This window comes from Columba livia, chromosome 5 (genome assembly GCF_036013475.1).
Source record: "Columba livia isolate bColLiv1 breed racing homer chromosome 5, bColLiv1.pat.W.v2, whole genome shotgun sequence".
In the NCBI taxonomy this organism is placed as follows: Eukaryota; Metazoa; Chordata; class Aves; order Columbiformes; family Columbidae; genus Columba; species Columba livia.
In genome coordinates this window covers 67,791,670-67,809,410 of record NC_088606.1, presented here as the reverse complement: position 1 = coordinate 67,809,410, position 17,741 = coordinate 67,791,670, and the positions used below count along the sequence as shown (strand labels likewise).

Here is a 17,741-nt window from a genome sequence, read left to right as displayed (position 1 = left end):
GAAGAAAAAGCCGTCAGTAAAGAGACAACAAAACGCCTCCTGCTTTAATTGTGCTCACTGTTCAACTCAAACGACTCCCACTACTGAAAAAAAGGCAACAGCGTGCAGAACAGCGAGACCTCACACGGCAGAGTTAGCACAAGGCAAAGAGTCAGCTCAGAACATGGAACGAAAAAACCAAAACAAAACACAAAACAAAACCTCCCCAGCACAACCTGACTCCAAGAGCGATACTCCCACAGCAACCACCAGCTTTGCATACCAGGAAGGGCATTTCAGGTGGATTTGCAGGAAACTACAAGTAATTAAGGACACAAGGGACACAATAGAGACTTACAGCGTGTCGACGGGGACGTCCGACGCCAGGCACTGGCTTGCCCACCTGATGAGGTAGTAGGACAGCAGCAGGGGAGAGGTGCGGTGCAGCAGGTCCTGCTGGGACTGGAACACTTGTCCCCCTCCCAAAACCATCTGCAAGCAAAGCACAAGGGTTGGCAAAGCGAGAGGCCAAGCTCAGTGCAACACAAGGACAAGGGTGATCAGGGAGGTCTGTTTCAGGCTCACCTTGGTGGCCAAGGTGGCCAGTGGCCCTGCAGGTGACTCAGCCCACCCAGAGGACAAGCACGCACCAGAATAACCCCGGCAGACATGACAGTGTCACGTCAGAACCAAGGGGGAAATTTTAACAAAGCTGTGTGCACGCCAAGTGTTCTCTAGTCTACAATCCCCAGCGCCTGCTGATGCCAGGACACCAGCAAAAAGCTGCTTTGCACTCCTGGAACAATGTCACTGAGAGGGAAATCTCAGCTTTGCTGCAGAGATCACCTCCCTGCTGCCCAGGTATCGCACCCTGTGTGCCCCGGCCATGGCAGCACGGCTCAGTGACACCAGAGGAAAAACAATCCACGCTTGTGAAGGACACAAGAACCCCAAGGTGGCCAAGCAACAGTTCCTCATCAAGCAAGCAGCAGGTCATGTGCCTTGGGAGAGCCTGGCTCCAGAAGGGCACCTTGAAACCCGCTCTAAATGCCATCAGAGCAACTTATCCAGGAAGAAGGGGATTTATTTTCAACCAAAAAACTTCTGCAGAAAGATTTCCAAGTAAATAATATTGATATAAACATCACTCCTCTTGTTTGGGGACTTGTTCTGCACCCGTGTCCACCCAAACCATCAGCACCGTCTCTTGTTTGGCTGTAGGGCCACCAGGACGGACCCTGCCCACAAACACAAACACAGCTGCCGTCACGGTGGCTGTTTGCAGAGGCTGGAACCGCAGCCTCTGGGTAAACACGGCTGCTGTGACGCGAAGGTGCCGCGCTGCCAGAGAACAAAGCTGCAATCGTGTGCATGCTGGGCTGTGCAGCAGCATGGGAGGGACGGGGAAGATGGGAGAACGGTGCGTGCTTGGGCAGCGCTGTTTTGGAGGGGAGGTTGGAAATATATCCTCCTCCAGCAAAAAGAGTTTTGTTTCCTGCTTCCTGGCTGCTTGGTGTGGAAACAGAGAGTCAGGGTGTGAGTGCAGCATGCCGCTGCTTTGCTCAGGCTGACAAAAGCGGCTGGAGGAGAGAACGCGGCTCGCCCGAGCCTCCGGTAATTCAAACAGCCGCCAGCCTTTTGTGGGAAGAGACAGAGCTCAGACTCTGGCAGCAGCAGAACCCCAGATCTGGGAGTTCAAAGAGCGCGGCAGTAGCTCCGAGGGCCATACTCACAGGATCCCCGAGCCGCAGCAGCAGCTGCTGAAGGATCAGCAGGTCCCGACAGATCAGGAAGCGGATGGTGGCGATCTTACAGACCCCCCAGCAAACCACGCTGACAGCGGTTCCGCTGCCGTACAGCTGCGTGAGGTTCAGGCGCATGTTTAGGTGATGAGCTGAAAGATAAAAATCACCGAGATAAGAGGAGGAACTCGATCAAAGAGAACACTTGTGGTGCCACTGCTTTCCCAGCCCGAACGCCCGGCCGCAGAGCTCTCACCTCTTTCCATGTCAGTGTCCGTCTCGTAGTCCATTTCTCGGATGAGCACTCCAATGGCATGGATGGGGTTCCTGATCTCCTGCAGTTTGCTGTGGATATCTTCCATCACATTTTCCCTGCCAAGTAAAAAAAAGATGAAATAATCATCAGCAACATGAGGTTTAAACTCAAGAGGGCTCCCTTCCCTCCCTCCCTGCTCCTCCCCGGCAGTGGGATCTGATCGGCAGGGACATTCTCAAAGGGAATCCTCCTCTGGCTGGAGTTTTATTACAGAGCCTGCAGGGACAAGTCTATTTATTCCACTGCCCCAAGCTACCAGGAAATAACACTGGGATAGCTGGCATTCCACGTGGGAACAATTTCAGGAGCGTTGACCAAGGCTCTGACCTCTGCCCAGCGTCTGCGGACACTTGCTTTCCACACTGCAACAATCACCTAACAGGAACTTGTTCCTCTCCTGCTCTGAATCCCCAAAAATGCCTTTTCAGGAGGGCCCCAGGCAACAGCAAGGGGAGGTCTGGAGAGAAGACGCTGCAAACATCACTAGTATGCAGCTCCCCTTCTCTGAGGAGAGCCAGAAAAGTCTCCTGCAGCAAAGGGAGCGCAGGCACGTCCCAAACACACTTTGATGCCAATCAAGGAGGGCTCCAGGCAATCCCTGCTCAGGAACCCTCCCTGCAGGGGAGCTTCTGCAAAAAAATATCTCCCAAACAACCATCTCCTTACGTGTCATTAGCTACCAAGTCCTCCAGGATCTGCTCTGCAGCCTTTTCTGGAGGCTGGAGGCGGGAACAAGCCATTTCCATGATGAATGCCATTTCCATGGAGATTGATTCTCCGATCAGGCGAAGGCACTGGACAAGACAGACAACATCACGAGACATCTCCAAATCTGCAATGAAAGAATCTAACTGTATATTCACAAGATATTTCAAAGCGAAAGGTGGGAGGACCATTCAAAAACCAGTTAGTTCAGCTCCTATCAGCAAACTACCAGACTCATCTCAGTCCCACGCATCAAATTGACCCTTCCCTGATAAATATGAGGTTGAATTAAAACTTCGGAGTTGACGAGAGAAAGATTTGAGCTTTATTATAAAAAATACTGATGCAACCATGAAATTCCCTCCAAGGGATTTTTCTCCAGCCACACAGGTTGAAAGGAAGTAATCAGTGCAGCATAACAGCAAAGAAAGCCCAGAGCAAATGGCTGTGCTCAGCTCCGCCAAGCAGAACGTGCTCCCGTTGCAGCAGTAACGCCTCTCGCAGCTGAGAGAGGGTTTTCACCTGCTGAGAAGCGATCCAAACGTTCAGCACCGAGGGTTTAAATCACTGCTTTGCAATGCAACCCGTCCTGTCTGTGCTTTTTAAATTAAGTCCCATTTTTTGAGACGTTTGAGACAGACAGGGCAGGGACTGCCCGGCTCCCAAGCCCAGCCCAGGCCTCCCGCTCCCCTCCGATCCAGAAATAGCTCAACCAAACAGATGACAATTCTTCTTTATAAAAATCTGAAAAATCACTCCAGCATGAAAGCGGAGCTTAGGTAACATTTTCCGTTGCCTTTTGCTAGTGAAACGTCACTCCACGGCCAGCAAAGCATAGAGGGCACTGTGGTGACAACATTAACAAGTTTTCCGCACGCTAGCGTTTACTTCCCAGAGACAAGAACTGGCACAGTGAAAATTAAAACATTTATACAAAAACATCACACTAAGTTTGCAGATCTGAGCCCAGGGTGCTCAGAGGAGTTTCCTTTTTGTCTAATCTCTGAAAGAGTTTACTCCATCAGGAAGACACAGAGATTGGGGAATTTCCTGAAACAGAAGCGCTTGCACTGAGGCAGAGCAGGTCTTACAGCTCTCGGTGGGGACTGTAAGGCCACAAAATCAAAAGATCCAGCAACGCGGGTCCCTGTCACTGAATGACAGGCAGCCTGAAACGCAAGATTCTTCCCTTTTAAGTTCTCTGAAATGAGTCACAGCAGATTTGAGACTATTTTCTAATCCCTGGTGTGAGCACAATAGCAGGTTTCACAAAACAGAACTCCTTACGAACACCAAAATAAGAAAACTATCTCTATAGAGGAGTCAGGAACGCTCCGAGATGCCTCTATGGATATTCCTGCATCTCGCTGTCTAGGGCTTCCCCGACACACGGCATTTAAGCCTCCAACAAGGAAAAAGCTCCGCATCTCCTCACTTACCATCAAAGATGGCAGCGTCGTCCTCCGTCAGAAGGTGCTCGTTAGAGAGGAGATAGAGGTGGTCCACCAAGGAGCAGGGCACGAGGAAAGACAGCATGCCCTGGAAAGGGGGGAAAAAAAGGAAAGAAAGCCTTTTTCAAGCTCCCCAAATCCACACCGCAGGAGAACAACTCCTCCCTGGAAGTCAGCGCTTTAATTTGCCGCAGCGGCACCATCGCTCAGCCTCTCACCTTCTTCAGCAGACACACCATGTTGGTGTAGGGGTTCAAGTGCAAGGCCAAGGGCCGCGAGAGAGCTTCTTGGTACTGAAGGCAGCAGGCGTAGAACTTGGACCAAAACTCCACCTGCAGCTGCCAAAACTCCTCCGGCGAGCACTCGTATTCGGTCACGCTGCCCTGGAACTGGTGGGACCAAAATGAGACTTTTAGGTGAATACGAGTGGTGAGGCAGAGAGAAAAATTGGCACATTCACACTGTTGTCTTGTCTCTCACGGCCCGTGTCACACTTTTATGTTGTTAAGGTTTATAAACGCCTATTATGGCTCTCTTCCCCACCATTTGACCGTCAAAATGTCGGGTTTTTTTCCCCTACAGCAGTGAATAGCACAGCAAGGGGAACAAAGCCCACAGGAACCATTTCTACACATCTTTCTGTAAAGAATCACCAATATCAAGACCCAGAGCAGCACTGCAGATCTCCATAAAACATAACGCGCGAAGACTGATATAGAGGATACAAACCCGCCTTTTTTGGGGAGCTTTCTACCAAGAATCTAAGTAGCCCCAAGGACGAGCTGCAGGTGGAAGGGCTGCTGGCTTAGAGAACTGGCATATCAGAGTAAAATCCAGAGAAACAGGATCAAATGGGGGAAATTCAGACCCAAAAGGAGAGTCTGTTGATCTTTCAGATGGGTTCCCTTAGCAGATTATCCTGCAGTGTCCAAAATTGTGAGCAACAGCTGTGCATGGTGGTGGCACCCAGGGAGTTGACAGAACACCAAGAAAGAAGAAAAGACTCAAAAAAAGAAGAGGGAATGGAAAACACAGACAGGAGGGATGAAGATTTGTACTTTTAAAAACACCACATAACTCCTTTGGAGAAATAAAGGACAAAACAAGGCCTGGGTTCGCTTTGTATCTCACTTAATTTTGCTGAACTATCATGTAAGAACAAAAGACAGGGGGGAAGAAATAAAATATCTTACCTCACTTTCCACAGCCAAGGTGACCTCTTTTTTTAACTCATCCCACGTCAGATCCACGTGTCTCTCAGATCCTTGAGAAAAGATCTGAAAAGCAGCACAGCAAACTCTTACTTTAAACTGAGAGAGCCGCCTCCCCAAGGTCTGAGCAGCACTGAGCGATGTAAACGCGACTGCATCATCCAGCGCTTTGTGGGACAGAAGTGTTAAAAATCACGGCGGGTGGCTAAATGTAGGGTATGCAGATGCACCCCAGCTTTGTTCCTCCTGCGGAAACGGAGGAAGTCTCCTGGCAGGGACAGAATCGGAATGTGAGGAAAGAAATGCTGCACAGACCTTCAGAGCAGCTCTCCTGTACCGTACTATAAGCTGCCATAAGGTCACAGCACCAAGAATCAAAGTCAGAGCAGTAGAAGCTTCTTTTTTTTTTTTCCATTTTTCCACAAAAAGGCAGCACGTGTTGCCTTGCTCTGCTCTTACAAGTCCTAGAGGAACCAGAACTGAGGGGATATATTCTGAGAAACTGCACTACAGCGAGCTGAGAGTCTCTGTTCACCTGGCTAAAGCAGCAGACAACATGAAGTCAGCCCAGCAACCTGCTGTCCGTAGGGAAAACACCTTCTAGAAACCACATTCTACCTCCTGCCGTCAGCACACGCCGGCTGGAGCACGGCACACCAGCCGCTAACTCGCTTCAGCACCTACTGACAGGTCTACAAATGACCAAACACCAACTGACGCCTGCCAAGAGCTCCAAGGGATCCTGTTGCCTCACATCTAAAGGGCTGGGAAGGAGAAGCTGAGCAGAGAATGCACCAAACACCCTCTTGCTGACCTGTAAAGCTTTCTGGATAGCGGTGTTTGTGAAGCGGCCAGGCATGAAGAGATACTCCAGGTACGTTTCCTGTAAAGAGAAAACGATTGCAAGTTAGGGAAACGTGTGTCAAAAGAGCATTTAAGATGCTGCTTCTGGTCCTTCCTCCCATTCTCAAACTTGTGCCCCGGCACTGTATTTCTTTCCAGCTTCAGTTTACACTCACATGCTGCTCCAAACTTTCCCCTTCCAACCCCTTTGCAGTTCCTGTGACCAACACGGCTCCCTGCACACTCCACGTCTTCTTTATTCCCATCTTGTCTCAAGGGTCTCCCTTGATTGACTCTAAATTCTCCTCATCCCTGAACTTCTGATTTCATAACCATGCTTAGCACTGTGGTAACAGAGGCCAAGGCTTGTCCCCTTTAATTTGGACTAATTCTAAGACTGTATCAATAGAATTTGTACACTTGAACTGTCTTAATATCTTCCCCTGGGCAGAAAAGCTCCATTACTTCTCGTTGCTGTTTCACAGCCGGCTCACCCTGGGGTCCTGATCGTGCCGAACCGTCACTTCCTCCTCAGGCAGCGGCTGCACAAAGACCTGGTTCCACTGGCCCGCGACGTTTCTGCAAGAAAAATAAAGCCAGAATCAGCCTTGCATCGCAACGCTCCAACACAGCGTAACCGGGAGCCAAATCTGTGACTTCCACCAGCGGTCGCAGCCTTTACAGCAACCGCAGCCCCTCGAATCTGGCAACAGGAGCTTCGACTAGTGACAAGTGACAGAAAAGCTTCACAGTGGCATCCCCAGCCACAAGCTCACAGAACAGGTTGGAATCGTTAATTTTCATCATCATTCTCCCCACCACAAGTGCTCACCAAGCAACTCTTAGACACACCGGTAGGTTCTTCTGCCTAAACCTGCATGCTTACAGCATTTTTTACCCAGAATGAACTCCCTGGTGTGGTTAGGCACCAAACCTGCCCTCTCAGCTTTATAAAGACAGAGCTGGTGATTTCACATCCCTGGTCTCTTCAAAACATCTTTCTTGGAGACCAGCCACCTTGAAGGAGCTGATGGTGAATCCAGCCCTCCCTCCGACACGTTCGCAGCAGACTCCACTCCCAGCAAGCCTGCCGCCCGGCTTCTTACATTTTTCACATTCCTGCAGCTGAGCTGTAGCTTTATTATAAAGCAGAACCAAAAAAAAGTTTAAAACTCCGTGTAATCTGCACTGCAAGCAGCCATAGCTGTGCACGTGACATGAACACCGCACTAGGTACTGCATCTCCACACACTTTGGGCAGCAAAAAGGTTGAGGAGCTCGATTGGTGCTTTTAATGAGCAGGACATGGAGCTGCCCCTGCGGTTACTCCTGTGAGGGAACCAGCGACTCAGCACAGAAACTCACTGCTCGAAGTTGATGTATTTCACAACAGTCTGGTTCTCCTCGTTGTGCCACAGCGCCCAGATCTCAGCTGAGGTTAAGGCAAAGTCAACAAGAGTCTCCTGGGAGAGAAAGCACATATTTACCTTCTTATCAGCAATTCAAGTACAGCAGATCGTGTAGTTAACAACAGCAAAACATCTCCTCATATCATTTAACCATGTTTTGGGAAGAATTATTTATTCACAGTTAAATCCCCTCTGATCTCCCAGGAGGCAACTCCCCCTCGGCCCGGTGCGCCAGCGCTCACCTGCGAGGAGAAGAGGGAGGAGATGTGGTCCAGGCTGTAGCGGTTGCTCTCGGTGCTCACGAGCTGGAAGACACAGAACTACAAAAACAGCTCCTAAGTCATTTGCTAAAGGACGGTGACACCAAAAACCAACTCAGCTCTTTGTCCCTCTCTGTCCCTGAGGCTTCAGTCACTGGATCTGTAAAGGATGAGGGCAGGAGGGCGCACCCTGCCAAAACCTGCCCCGCTGCACCACGTACGGACATCACTGACTTCAACCTTTCCGGAAAGGACACTAGTCTCTGCCTGAACCTGAAGAATTTCTAGTGCTTTTGAAAGAATGCAGCAGAAAAACGGTACTGCAGCCACTGCTGGGCACTGCGAGTGACAACACGGTGTGGGCAGGGAAGGAGACGGAGGTGGAAAAGCCCCGAATCCTCAGGCCACTTGTCACAAACCAGGCTCTGCATGTTCTTGCCAGGGAAGCAGAGCACTAGAGGGACAGCAGAAGTCACAACATGTGCTTCTGCTACGTACGCGAATCCCCTGAGAACCAAGAGGGTAAGCTGTCCAGCAGATGAGCCTGCTCTGTGCTGTCCTTTCTGTCCTGCTAAATTTATTATTCACAGAAGTCCTACAGAAGTCAACATTTGGCAACGCAGTGATGCGTCTGCACGCTCCCAGGAGCCTGACATAAGTATACTATCAATATTTCCACGCTTTTAGCTCCTTTTGGACCTTTCCTTTTCCCACAGCACATCCGTGCTTTCAGGATCCTGCCAGGACAGGAGGTGAACAAGTGAACTAAGGACTGAGCTCAGCTTAGTCACACAGGGAGCTCACTCCCAAGGCACAAGCAAGTGCATCTTGCAGCGCTTTGAGACTAAAAATGTTTGTTTATTTGGAAAGCACTACTCTCTCCAGAGGGTCAGCTGTGAAACTTTTCCCTATTTCTTGCCTTATAGACCCAAATTGGAGGAGAAATTATACATTTTCCATGTGTTCCAAGCAAGATGGAAGCCCCACCACTCTGTACCTGCCCTCGTTTGGGTGCGTGCAGGTACACGCCGAGGTACAGCCCCAGGGACTGCGAGAAGGCCAGTCGCAGGCGGTGCCCCGTCCCGGCCGCCAGCCGCAGGTCCCTGCTGACCGGCACGAACTCCAGCAGATCCGCAACCATCAGGCACATTTGATCCTACGCAAAATAAAAATTATCAGGAAAAGAGTCAGGACTGAGAAACTGCCCTTCACATTCGTTCTTCCCCTTCTGGCCTCACATCTTCCCCTAAAATATGTGAGTAAAGCGTCCGTACACACATCTGAGCTGCTGTTTCGTTTTCCCCATCTCACCTGTGCCCTCTCCCACCCAGCACACAGGCTCTCGGAGCCCAGGCACATACGATAAACCTTCCCCTCCCTCCCAACCACACACATTCCAGCGCAGATGAGCCGTGAAAGCAGTTGTGCTGCTCCATTAGCTTTGGCACCGGTATCTGGAGCAAGCAGTATGTAGCAAGCAGAGGCTTTTATTAACTTCTTGTTGACAAGGAGCCACATTACAAAGACACCCTTATTATGGATAAAGCAGCAGAAAATCCATTTGCTGTGCCTCCTGGGCCCTCGGAGCGCTCAGTGTGTTTGTAAATAAACCTCACGCTGCCTCTTGCTCTACGCACAAGGCTTCGCTGGAAAGAAAACCCACCCACTTGCCAAACATGTGGCTGCAAACACATGCCACGACAGTTCTCACAAATTGCCCTAAATCCCAGCGTGCAGAAGATGACTCAGTGACAATTAAACAGCTCAAATCTACGCCAACCACCCAGCCGTCGTTTCTTAAGCCTCAGACTGTCACCCGAGCGGTGACGGGAGATGCTGCTCCCCCAAATCCAGGCCTCACTCACCTTATAGGACCACATCCGCAGCTTATGGTCCTGGCAGAGAGCAAAGAGAAAGGCGTCGTGATCGAGGCAGTGGACGGAGAGGCTGACAGGCAGGTCGGACGGGCCGCAGTCACCTCTGAAAACACAGGGTTTATTTCAACAGCTTGAAAGAAAATCAAAGCTCACACACAGATCCAAGGCACAGGGTTTCTATCACAAAATAAAATCAAATAAATGAGTGGCAGGAGATGGGGAGGAGAGAGCAGCGCTGCAGGACGGTGCCAATCAGCATTCCAGGCGCAGAAGAGCCCTTTGCACCAGTAACGCCCAGTTCTTCACCCGCTGAAGCGCATCCCCTGCTTCCCCAGCCCCAGAAGAACACATGTTAAGGATCCAGAGGGAAACGGGTTTGATCAGCCCCAAAAATCATCACATTGAAATAATTCAGGGCCTGAGGGGACTTGATCCCATTTCCAAGTAACAGGGCCTAGAATTTGGTAACGATTACGGTTCAACGCTGAACCCCGTCTGCAGACAGTGTCCCTGTCACCCCCATGTCACCTCTGCCGATCAGGAACGAGCCCGACATTTCAGAACAAGGGCAAGAACATGCAACTGTTGTAATCCTTAATCTGCGCTGGCCGCAAGCCATATCCTGGGCAAATCCTTCGAGGCCAATTACCAGACAGAACATGTTTGGAGACACAGACACGCAGAATCAGCGGGACGCCGTTAAGATGAACTAATCCAGCGTTTGCGCCCCAACTTCCGCACTGTGATAGGGCCTGTGACCCACTTAACATTTTTGGCAGAGTATTTATAGACACTGATTTGTGCGTCTTTAACTAGAAACTCGTAAGTGAGGGAATTAAAAAAAAAAAGACAAAATTAGTTGCTTATTGGTCACCAGACACTAACCTGATGGCAGTTGGCATCCAGCCAGTAAGGAAACGCTGCATCACTGAGCTCTGTTTCAATTCCACAACTGAAACCGTCCCTTGTAAAATAAAAGTGATATTAAGAAATATACTGAGTGCTCATGAAGAAAATAATTACTGCCACCAGCAAGGGGCTTACAGACACGACGTGAAAAAGTTTTTGCATGCGTGCAGATTAAATTTGCATGACACGTGCCGAAAATCAAACCGAAGCGAAGATCAAAGAGAGAAGAGGGGCGTTTCACAGTTTATTCCTGCTCCTTACCAGGCGCGTCGTGAGGAGGCAGCTTGAGGACGAAGATCCCTCCCAAAGCCGAGGGCAGAGCGAAGAGAGCATCCCCCTCGCTGCTGAGCCACGCCGCCGACGCCACCGAATTGGATGCCAGGCCCGGCACGCTGGGAATCACACAGTAATTGGAGGGATCTCGGAAGTTGATTTTGCCAATATCTGTAAACACGGACTGGATTTGGCTCTCTGTGATCAGCTCCTGGAGGAGAGAAATGGCAGAGAGTGCAAATCCTGAGCGCACGGAAAAAGACAACCAGATACCTGTGGAATGGCAACTGCGACGCTGCTCCTTGATAAAAATGACTTTTCCAGTGAGAACTCTCATTCCTACCACTCCCGTTTCCCTTGTTAACGCACAATCACTGCTCTTTAAGAGCAGACAGGAAAGGGATTTAAAAACCTGGGATTTCCTAGCAGAATGCTTGCTCACTCTCGCCCTCATACACTGTAACAGCCCCAAAGAGTCTTGCAGTCTGGCAGCTGCTTCAGCTCATGGCAAAATGCTGGTAACAAGCCCCCTGTGCAGAGCAGCTCTGCCACAACACAGCGTCAGCCCTTGTAAAGCTGCCTGGAACCCTAAAAGCAAGCGATCAGCTCTCCAAGAGAGGAAAGAACCTAACAAGACATACCAGAAGCAGACACAAGCGAAAAAATAAGGACAGTAAGTGGGTAAATGTGATGTAAATTTGGCATAAGATCCATCTTCCACGTGAAATAAAGATTCTATACCTTGCTGTGTATAGCGGATGAGTTACAAACACAGCCAGGCCTCCCCCTCCTGCCCTCAGTCCCCACCTCCCAAAGGTACTTCGTCCCCTCTGTCACAGGACTGGGCCCCAGGACTGCCACGTCCCACCTCATTTTGCGTTATGTCACCAACTTTTATCAAAATGGGAGCCCAGTTCACAAATCTGAACCACCCCCAGCTTGGGGGCAAACGCTGCCAGTCTGATGTGTGCGGCCTCTGCCTCCCCTCTGTGCTGAGCACATCCAGTGCCAAACAAAGGGGGAGATTTCCAGCTCACTTTCCCCATCCGATCGCTTTTCCCAGCACTTTTCACTTCCACAGAGAGAACCACCCCGCACCGATGAACTGGATCTGGCCAAGAAGCAGAGAACTCAGGGTTTAACAGTTTATAAGATCTATGAAGAAATTTAACCAGAAAAGTTTGGAAAGCAAGATGGTAAAGTGCAGAGTTTTCTACAGAACTCAGGAGAGGCTGACAGGCTCCAGCTCTGCGCCTCTGGAAGTACCAGAGGGTTCCAGCCCGAGGTACAAATCCTCAGAGCTACAAAATGGATCGGTCACGAATTAGTCAAACCTGTTTTGGTCACAAATCCACCACACAATGAGCTGCTGCGAAGAAAACCAACTCCATCCCAGCCAAAACCAGTCTGTAGTCTGCTCAGCAGGGAAAAAAAGTCCAGCCCAAACAGAAAGGGCTCAGGAAAAGCTGAGCTTTGTATTCAGCAGCTCATCTCCCAAACTGCTGCTCACCCCCAAATCTATTCGGAGTGAGAAACAGAAGAAGCCTTGAGGCTGTGCAAACACTGCTCAGCAAATGCTCAGCTATTAGCCTGTTATCAACATTGTTTTGGTCACAAATCCAAAACACGGCACCACAGAAGCTACCACGACAAAAACTAACCCCAGCCCAACAAAAAGTAGCTCTGTAATAGTCAAAATTAACTCTGTAATGGCCAAAATTAACCCTGTCATAGCCAAAAGCAGTATGGGTGGGAGACAGCACTTTGTGCTCACGTTGAGAAGCACAGCAAAGGTTTTACTATTTTGCAACACACTCAGCAGCTTCACTGGGGGCTCCCGATGGGAAGGAGCGAGGCAAGCGGCTGCCAGAGTGAATTTTGGCCGTGCCACACGGCCAGCCCGGTACTCACGCTGCGGTACAGGCGGGCGGGATGCGGCAGGAGCAGCCGATGCACCGTCTGCGCGGTGACCAGCAGGACGACCAGGTGGCTCTGCACTTCGCAGAGGTGCACGCCGCCCGGCAGCAGCGGGCAGCCCTGGATGCGGAGCCGCACGGCGTTGTTCAGCAGGTTCACATCCAGCGATTCCTCCACCAGCTCCACCGTGTCGCCCGACGTGGTCCTGAGGGGAGCAGGGAGAGCGGGGGAGCGTGAGGATGGTGGGCACGGGCAGCGGGGGGAGAGCGAAACAAAGAAAGAAACATAACAGCAGAGTCAATTCTACTGTTAAGCAGCGTTTATTTTATCAGTGCTAGGGAGCGGTGGGGATCACCCGCCATCAGTGCTGCTAAGACTGGATGCTCTAGTGTTGCTTATATTCAGGTAATTATTACACATACATTACAATTCTGAAAATTTTGACGTACATCTATACTAAGAAATAATTGGTGATGTTAGTTATAATGTGGTTTCTTACACACAATACATCTATTAACGATTAGTTAAATATAGACTAAGCACTCTACTTCTAAAACATGTGTTACCGAATGTTGTGTCTCCCTCTTGTCATGCAGAAGGATCTAAAACTTGAAAAATATCCCTTGTTTTTGCAGGTGGTCAGAAAGCATTTATCTCATGTCAATTGGTTAATAATGGCGTGTTTTGAAAGTTAATCACAGTGTACATTAATTTAGCAGCTTCTCAAGAGGCAGGTCCGAGCAGGGGGGATCCCCGGGGCCTGTCCCGCACTCACCACCTCACGAAGCGGTTCCTGGTGGCGGCGGCGAGCTGAGCGCTCTCCTGGTAGCAAAACCCACCCGCGCTGTCCCCGTAGCGCCCGACGGGGAGCGGGAGCGTTCCCGGGGGGTTAAAGAGCAGGTCCCGAGGCCTGCGGGCCGGGCCCCGGGCGGCCACGCTCAGCTCCAGGCCGCTCCGCTCCGCCAGCCCCGCCGCCATCTTGCCGGGGCCGCCTTCCCGCCTCGCCCGCGCGGGGCATCACGGGAAGGGCGGCGCGAGGGGTGACGGGGAGGGGAGGGGGGAGTTGCGGCGCCCCCTGGGGGGCGGGCGGGTGAAGTGGGGAGCAAGGGTGGGGGGAGTCGGGGAGAAGGTTTGGGGAAGGGGATTTAGGGAGAGGGGGTGTAGGAGAGGGGTTATTGGAAGAGGGGAGCCTGGGGAGAAGGGCCTGGGGAGGTAGTGGGGAGAAGGTTTGGGGAAAGGGATTTAGGGAGGGGGATTTGGGGAGGGGGTCTTAGAAGAGGGGTGTAGGGAGGGGATCTGGGGAGAGGGTGCAGAAGGGAGGCTATGGGCAAGGGGAGTCTGGGCAAGGGGTCCTGGGGACCTGAGGGTGGGAGGGTTATGGGGAGAGGGGAAGGGGTATTGAGGATTGAGGAGAGGGTTTGGGGAGGGTATACGGAGGCAGAGGGTCTGGGGAGGGGGGAAGGAAGTCGAGGGGGTTTGGGGACAGGAGGGCTGAGAGGGACAGGGGAGAGTGTCCTGAGAGAGCGGTCCGGGGGGACGATCTGCGGAGAGGAGTTTGAGGAGAGGGGCAGGGACTGGGGCACGGCGCAGGCTCTGGGTCAGGGGGGCGGAGCACCCACTGTCCCCCCCCGGGCAGCACCCGAGACCCCGGGGCTCCCCGGGTGCTGCCACCCGCGCCACCGGCACCCGCCTGCTCCCGCACCCCCGCTGCTGCCACAGCACGTGTTGGCGTCCCGGCGAGGGCGGCGGGGACCCCCCAGCCCCAGCCGTGCCACCCGCCCCGCCATGTGGCAGCGGGGGCCGGGCCGGGTGTCCCCAAACAATCCTGCCTTTGAGCGGGGCCAGCGGGTGCCCGGTGACGGCGGCACAAGGCGCCCGGTCACCCGCCGCAGAATGGCGCTATTCTGGTGGCGGCAGGTGCCACGGGCTGTCACACGTGGGGCAGGGGTCCAGCTGCCCCCCTGCTTCATTTGGGGGGCTCGGAGCACCCGGGCTGCTGTGGGACCCGAGAAGAGCGAGTGCCAGCCCGGCCAGGCTGGGGACAGAGCCGGGCGAGGGAGGGGCAGATGCGGTGATGGAGGGGACACCGGAGGGGACACCAGTGCGTCCCCCCACGCGTGGGCACCCTCGCTGCCCTGGTCTTCACGGGAGTGTCGCTAGCGGCACCCCATGGCGGTGGTACCGGCGGATGTGCCCGCTTGGTAGGGACGCGCGGGGCAGGGACCCCACGGGGTGCCCGTGTCCCCTTGGGGTGGGACCCCACGGGGTTCCCCGGTGGGTGCGGGCTCCCCCTACATCGTGTCTCCGTGAGCTCCAGGACCGTACCGGGACCGTGCCGGCAACGTACCGGGACCGTACTGGGACCGTGTCCGGTCCGTGCCCGGGACCGTATCGGTACGGTGTCGGGACCGTACTGGGACCGTGCCGGCAATGTACCGGGACTATACCGGGACAGTACGGGGACCGTACCCGGTCCGTGCCCGGGACCATACCGGGACGGTGCCGGGACCGTGCTTGGACCGTACCGGGACTGTGCCGGGTTCATGCCGGAACCGCGCCCGGGACGGCGCCCAGGTTTGCTGCGGGACGGCCCCGGGACCGTGTCCGGGACGTTCCATGACCGTGTCCGGGACGCTCCGGGAGCGGGGGGGGGCCGGGGCGATGCCGGAGCAGCCCGGCGGCCCGGGCGGGGCGGCCGCTGTCCCCGCCCCCGGGGCTCTCCCGCCGCTTCCTGCGGGCACGGTCGGGCCGGGGCGGCGGCGGCGCGCGGTGAGTCCGGCCCGGGGCGCGCGGGCAGCGGCGGGAACGGGGGCGCGTGGGGCCGGGGCGCGCCGGCGGGAGCGGGACACGGCGGGAGCGGGACACGGCGGGAGCGGCGCCCGGGGTCCCCGTGGGGAGGGAAATATCGACCCCGGTGGGGCGGGAGATGTCGATCCCGGTGGAGCAGGAGTCGGGGCTACCGGGGGTGCCCGGTGGCGGCGTGGGAGCCGCGGGCCCCGGTGGAACAGACGCTGTGGGTCGTGGGGGTGCCCGGTACTGTGGGTGCCCACGGGGTGGGAGCCATTGCGTCCCCGTTGAACAGGATTGGTGGGTCCCAGTGGGGCAGGATCCGTGGGTCCCTGTGGGTACTGGTGGGAACGTTAGGGAAGAGGGTCCTGGTGAGCCGTGGGGCAGGGCTGCGGGTCCCAGGGGAGTGCAGGGCACTGGGGGTCCTGGGAGGCACCTGGGCTGGGGGACCCCAGGCCCAGCCAGGGGTGCGGGACAGAGGCTGCGGCACATGGGGTGACCCCCAGGTGTGCGCTGGGAACTGGGATGGGGGTACCACACGGGGACCCCCCGTTGTGTGTGGGGTGAGCGTGCCCCGTGCCCCTCCGGTGGGATTAGGTGGCTGCCCGCCACGCGGGATGCCACGGGCGCCGGGCACTAAGAGGCTTTGGCAGCCCCGCAGAGTCAATGCCACCGTGTCCCAGGATTGTGGCACTGCCGGTGTGGGCTCTGGTCCCGTCAAGGCATGGCATCGCGGCTGCTGTGGTGCGGGCACCCCCGTGGTGTTGGACCACCTGCGGCACCGCAATGCCGCGGGCAGGAGTGCCAGCACCCGGCTTGTGCCCTCTGGGTGCTGGCGGTGCCAGCCGGGGCTGGGAGCGACGGCCGCGCCGCGGCAGCTGGACGGGAGCCGGCAGCGACCTTCCCCGCTCCCAGGGCCGCTGGGATCCTGGAAAATGCCTGGAAATGGTGAACCGCCTTCCCTTATATGGCTCCGCCAGGCTGGCTCTGCTCCGGCCCCGCTCGGCCGGCTGCCCGACCCGGCACCCCCAGCCTGCCCGCCCTCTCCTCTCCCGGCGTGCTGTGCCGTGGCCCTGGGAAAGCGCCGTGGGCCGTGCCTTGTGCCCCGTCCCCCGCGCAGGAATGTGTTACAGGACTGGCGATCCAGCGGTGGAGAGAAAATTCCACCTCCATTGTGCTGGCACTGATGGCTCAGCACAGCCCCGGCCCCTGCCTCAGTTTCCCCTGCCTGGGGAGTTTTGGGAACCCACCGTGCTGGAGCCAGCCCCCCGTGTCCTTGCCTTCAGCACCTCGGGGCTGCATCCAGCTCGGCAGCCTGGGGGCGTCTCCTGTGCCCCATTCAGAGTCCCAGCAGCCCCCAGCCTGGGGGCGTCAGGGGGAGCAGCCTGTTCCCCTGGGTGTGAAGGTCAGGGCTTATCCCCACCCGGAGGAGGTGGCAAGTGAGAGCCAGGGGCTCTGGCCGGCTGCGTGTCCACTGCGGTGCACGGGGGGGTAAGAGGATAACCCCCCCCCCCGGCGCCAACAGTGGCCGGGGGGCCGAGGCGAGTGGCCGCCGTCCCTGTGACGTGGGGCCGGCGCCGTAATCCCAGCGGGCTGAGCGGATTAGGGCAGCCGGGGGCGGCCGTTGGGGACGAGTTGCAGTGGCCGCAAATCCCCAGCCATGGGGCATCACGTGGGGGACCCCCCGTGGGCACGAGGGAGCTGTCCCCCAGTGGCAGCCATGGGGCGGCTGTGCCACTATCTATCCCCCCTGTGCCACGCAAGTGTCCCCTCTTGTCCCCTCATGGGTGGGGATGGTGGTTGGACTCTGCAGGGTGGTGATGCTCGCGGTCTGCTGGCCCCGGTGTCACCGGCACGATGGGCTGCCCATAGGGCTGGGTGCCCCTTTGGTACCAGGGTGCCCATGGGGTTGTGTCCCCCTTGTCTGAGGTGGCTGTGGGACCAGGGCAAAGCTGAAAGATTTGGGGTTTGGAGGCACTGCTCCCCAAATCATCCAGAGCCGGGTGCCAAGAGGGTGCTGGCATGTGGGGGCCCGGGCTGTGGCACAGCCTGGGGCTGTGGG

General features: G+C 55.1%; 2 protein-coding genes across 3 annotated transcripts in view; one reads left to right on the top strand and one right to left on the bottom strand.

Moving 5' to 3' along the window:
• NUP160 (nucleoporin 160) overlaps nucleotides 1-13,914 on the bottom strand; it is a 29,222-nt gene extending 15,308 nt beyond the window's left edge. For both annotated transcript variants that reach the window (XR_010473281.1, XM_065066335.1), the window contains exons 1-17: nucleotides 13,668-13,914; nucleotides 12,887-13,097; nucleotides 10,964-11,186; nucleotides 10,679-10,757; nucleotides 9,782-9,896; nucleotides 8,914-9,072; nucleotides 7,899-7,976; nucleotides 7,613-7,710; nucleotides 6,742-6,826; nucleotides 6,219-6,287; nucleotides 5,387-5,470; nucleotides 4,412-4,582; nucleotides 4,182-4,281; nucleotides 2,704-2,869; nucleotides 1,978-2,093; nucleotides 1,713-1,873; nucleotides 338-471 (exon numbers count right to left, since the gene is read on the bottom strand). Coding sequence is in view for 1 of the 2 variants with exons in the window: in XM_065066335.1 (XP_064922407.1) it covers nucleotides 338-471; nucleotides 1,713-1,873; nucleotides 1,978-2,093; nucleotides 2,704-2,869; nucleotides 4,182-4,281; nucleotides 4,412-4,582; nucleotides 5,387-5,470; nucleotides 6,219-6,287; nucleotides 6,742-6,826; nucleotides 7,613-7,710; nucleotides 7,899-7,976; nucleotides 8,914-9,072; nucleotides 9,782-9,896; nucleotides 10,679-10,757; nucleotides 10,964-11,186; nucleotides 12,887-13,097; nucleotides 13,668-13,870 (2,252 nt within the window). In the remaining variant the exon portion in view is untranslated. The remainder of the gene's footprint in view (nucleotides 1-337; nucleotides 472-1,712; nucleotides 1,874-1,977; nucleotides 2,094-2,703; nucleotides 2,870-4,181; nucleotides 4,282-4,411; nucleotides 4,583-5,386; nucleotides 5,471-6,218; nucleotides 6,288-6,741; nucleotides 6,827-7,612; nucleotides 7,711-7,898; nucleotides 7,977-8,913; nucleotides 9,073-9,781; nucleotides 9,897-10,678; nucleotides 10,758-10,963; nucleotides 11,187-12,886; nucleotides 13,098-13,667) is intronic.
• Nucleotides 13,915-14,449: 535 nt separating this feature from the next.
• Nucleotides 14,450-17,741, top strand: part of PLEKHG3 (pleckstrin homology and RhoGEF domain containing G3) — a 10,114-nt gene continuing 6,822 nt past the window's right edge. Inside the window, exon 1 of the mRNA XM_065066496.1 lies at nucleotides 14,450-15,661. Coding sequence (XP_064922568.1) covers nucleotides 15,436-15,661 — 226 coding nt within the window. The 5' untranslated portion in view covers nucleotides 14,450-15,435. The remainder of the gene's footprint in view (nucleotides 15,662-17,741) is intronic.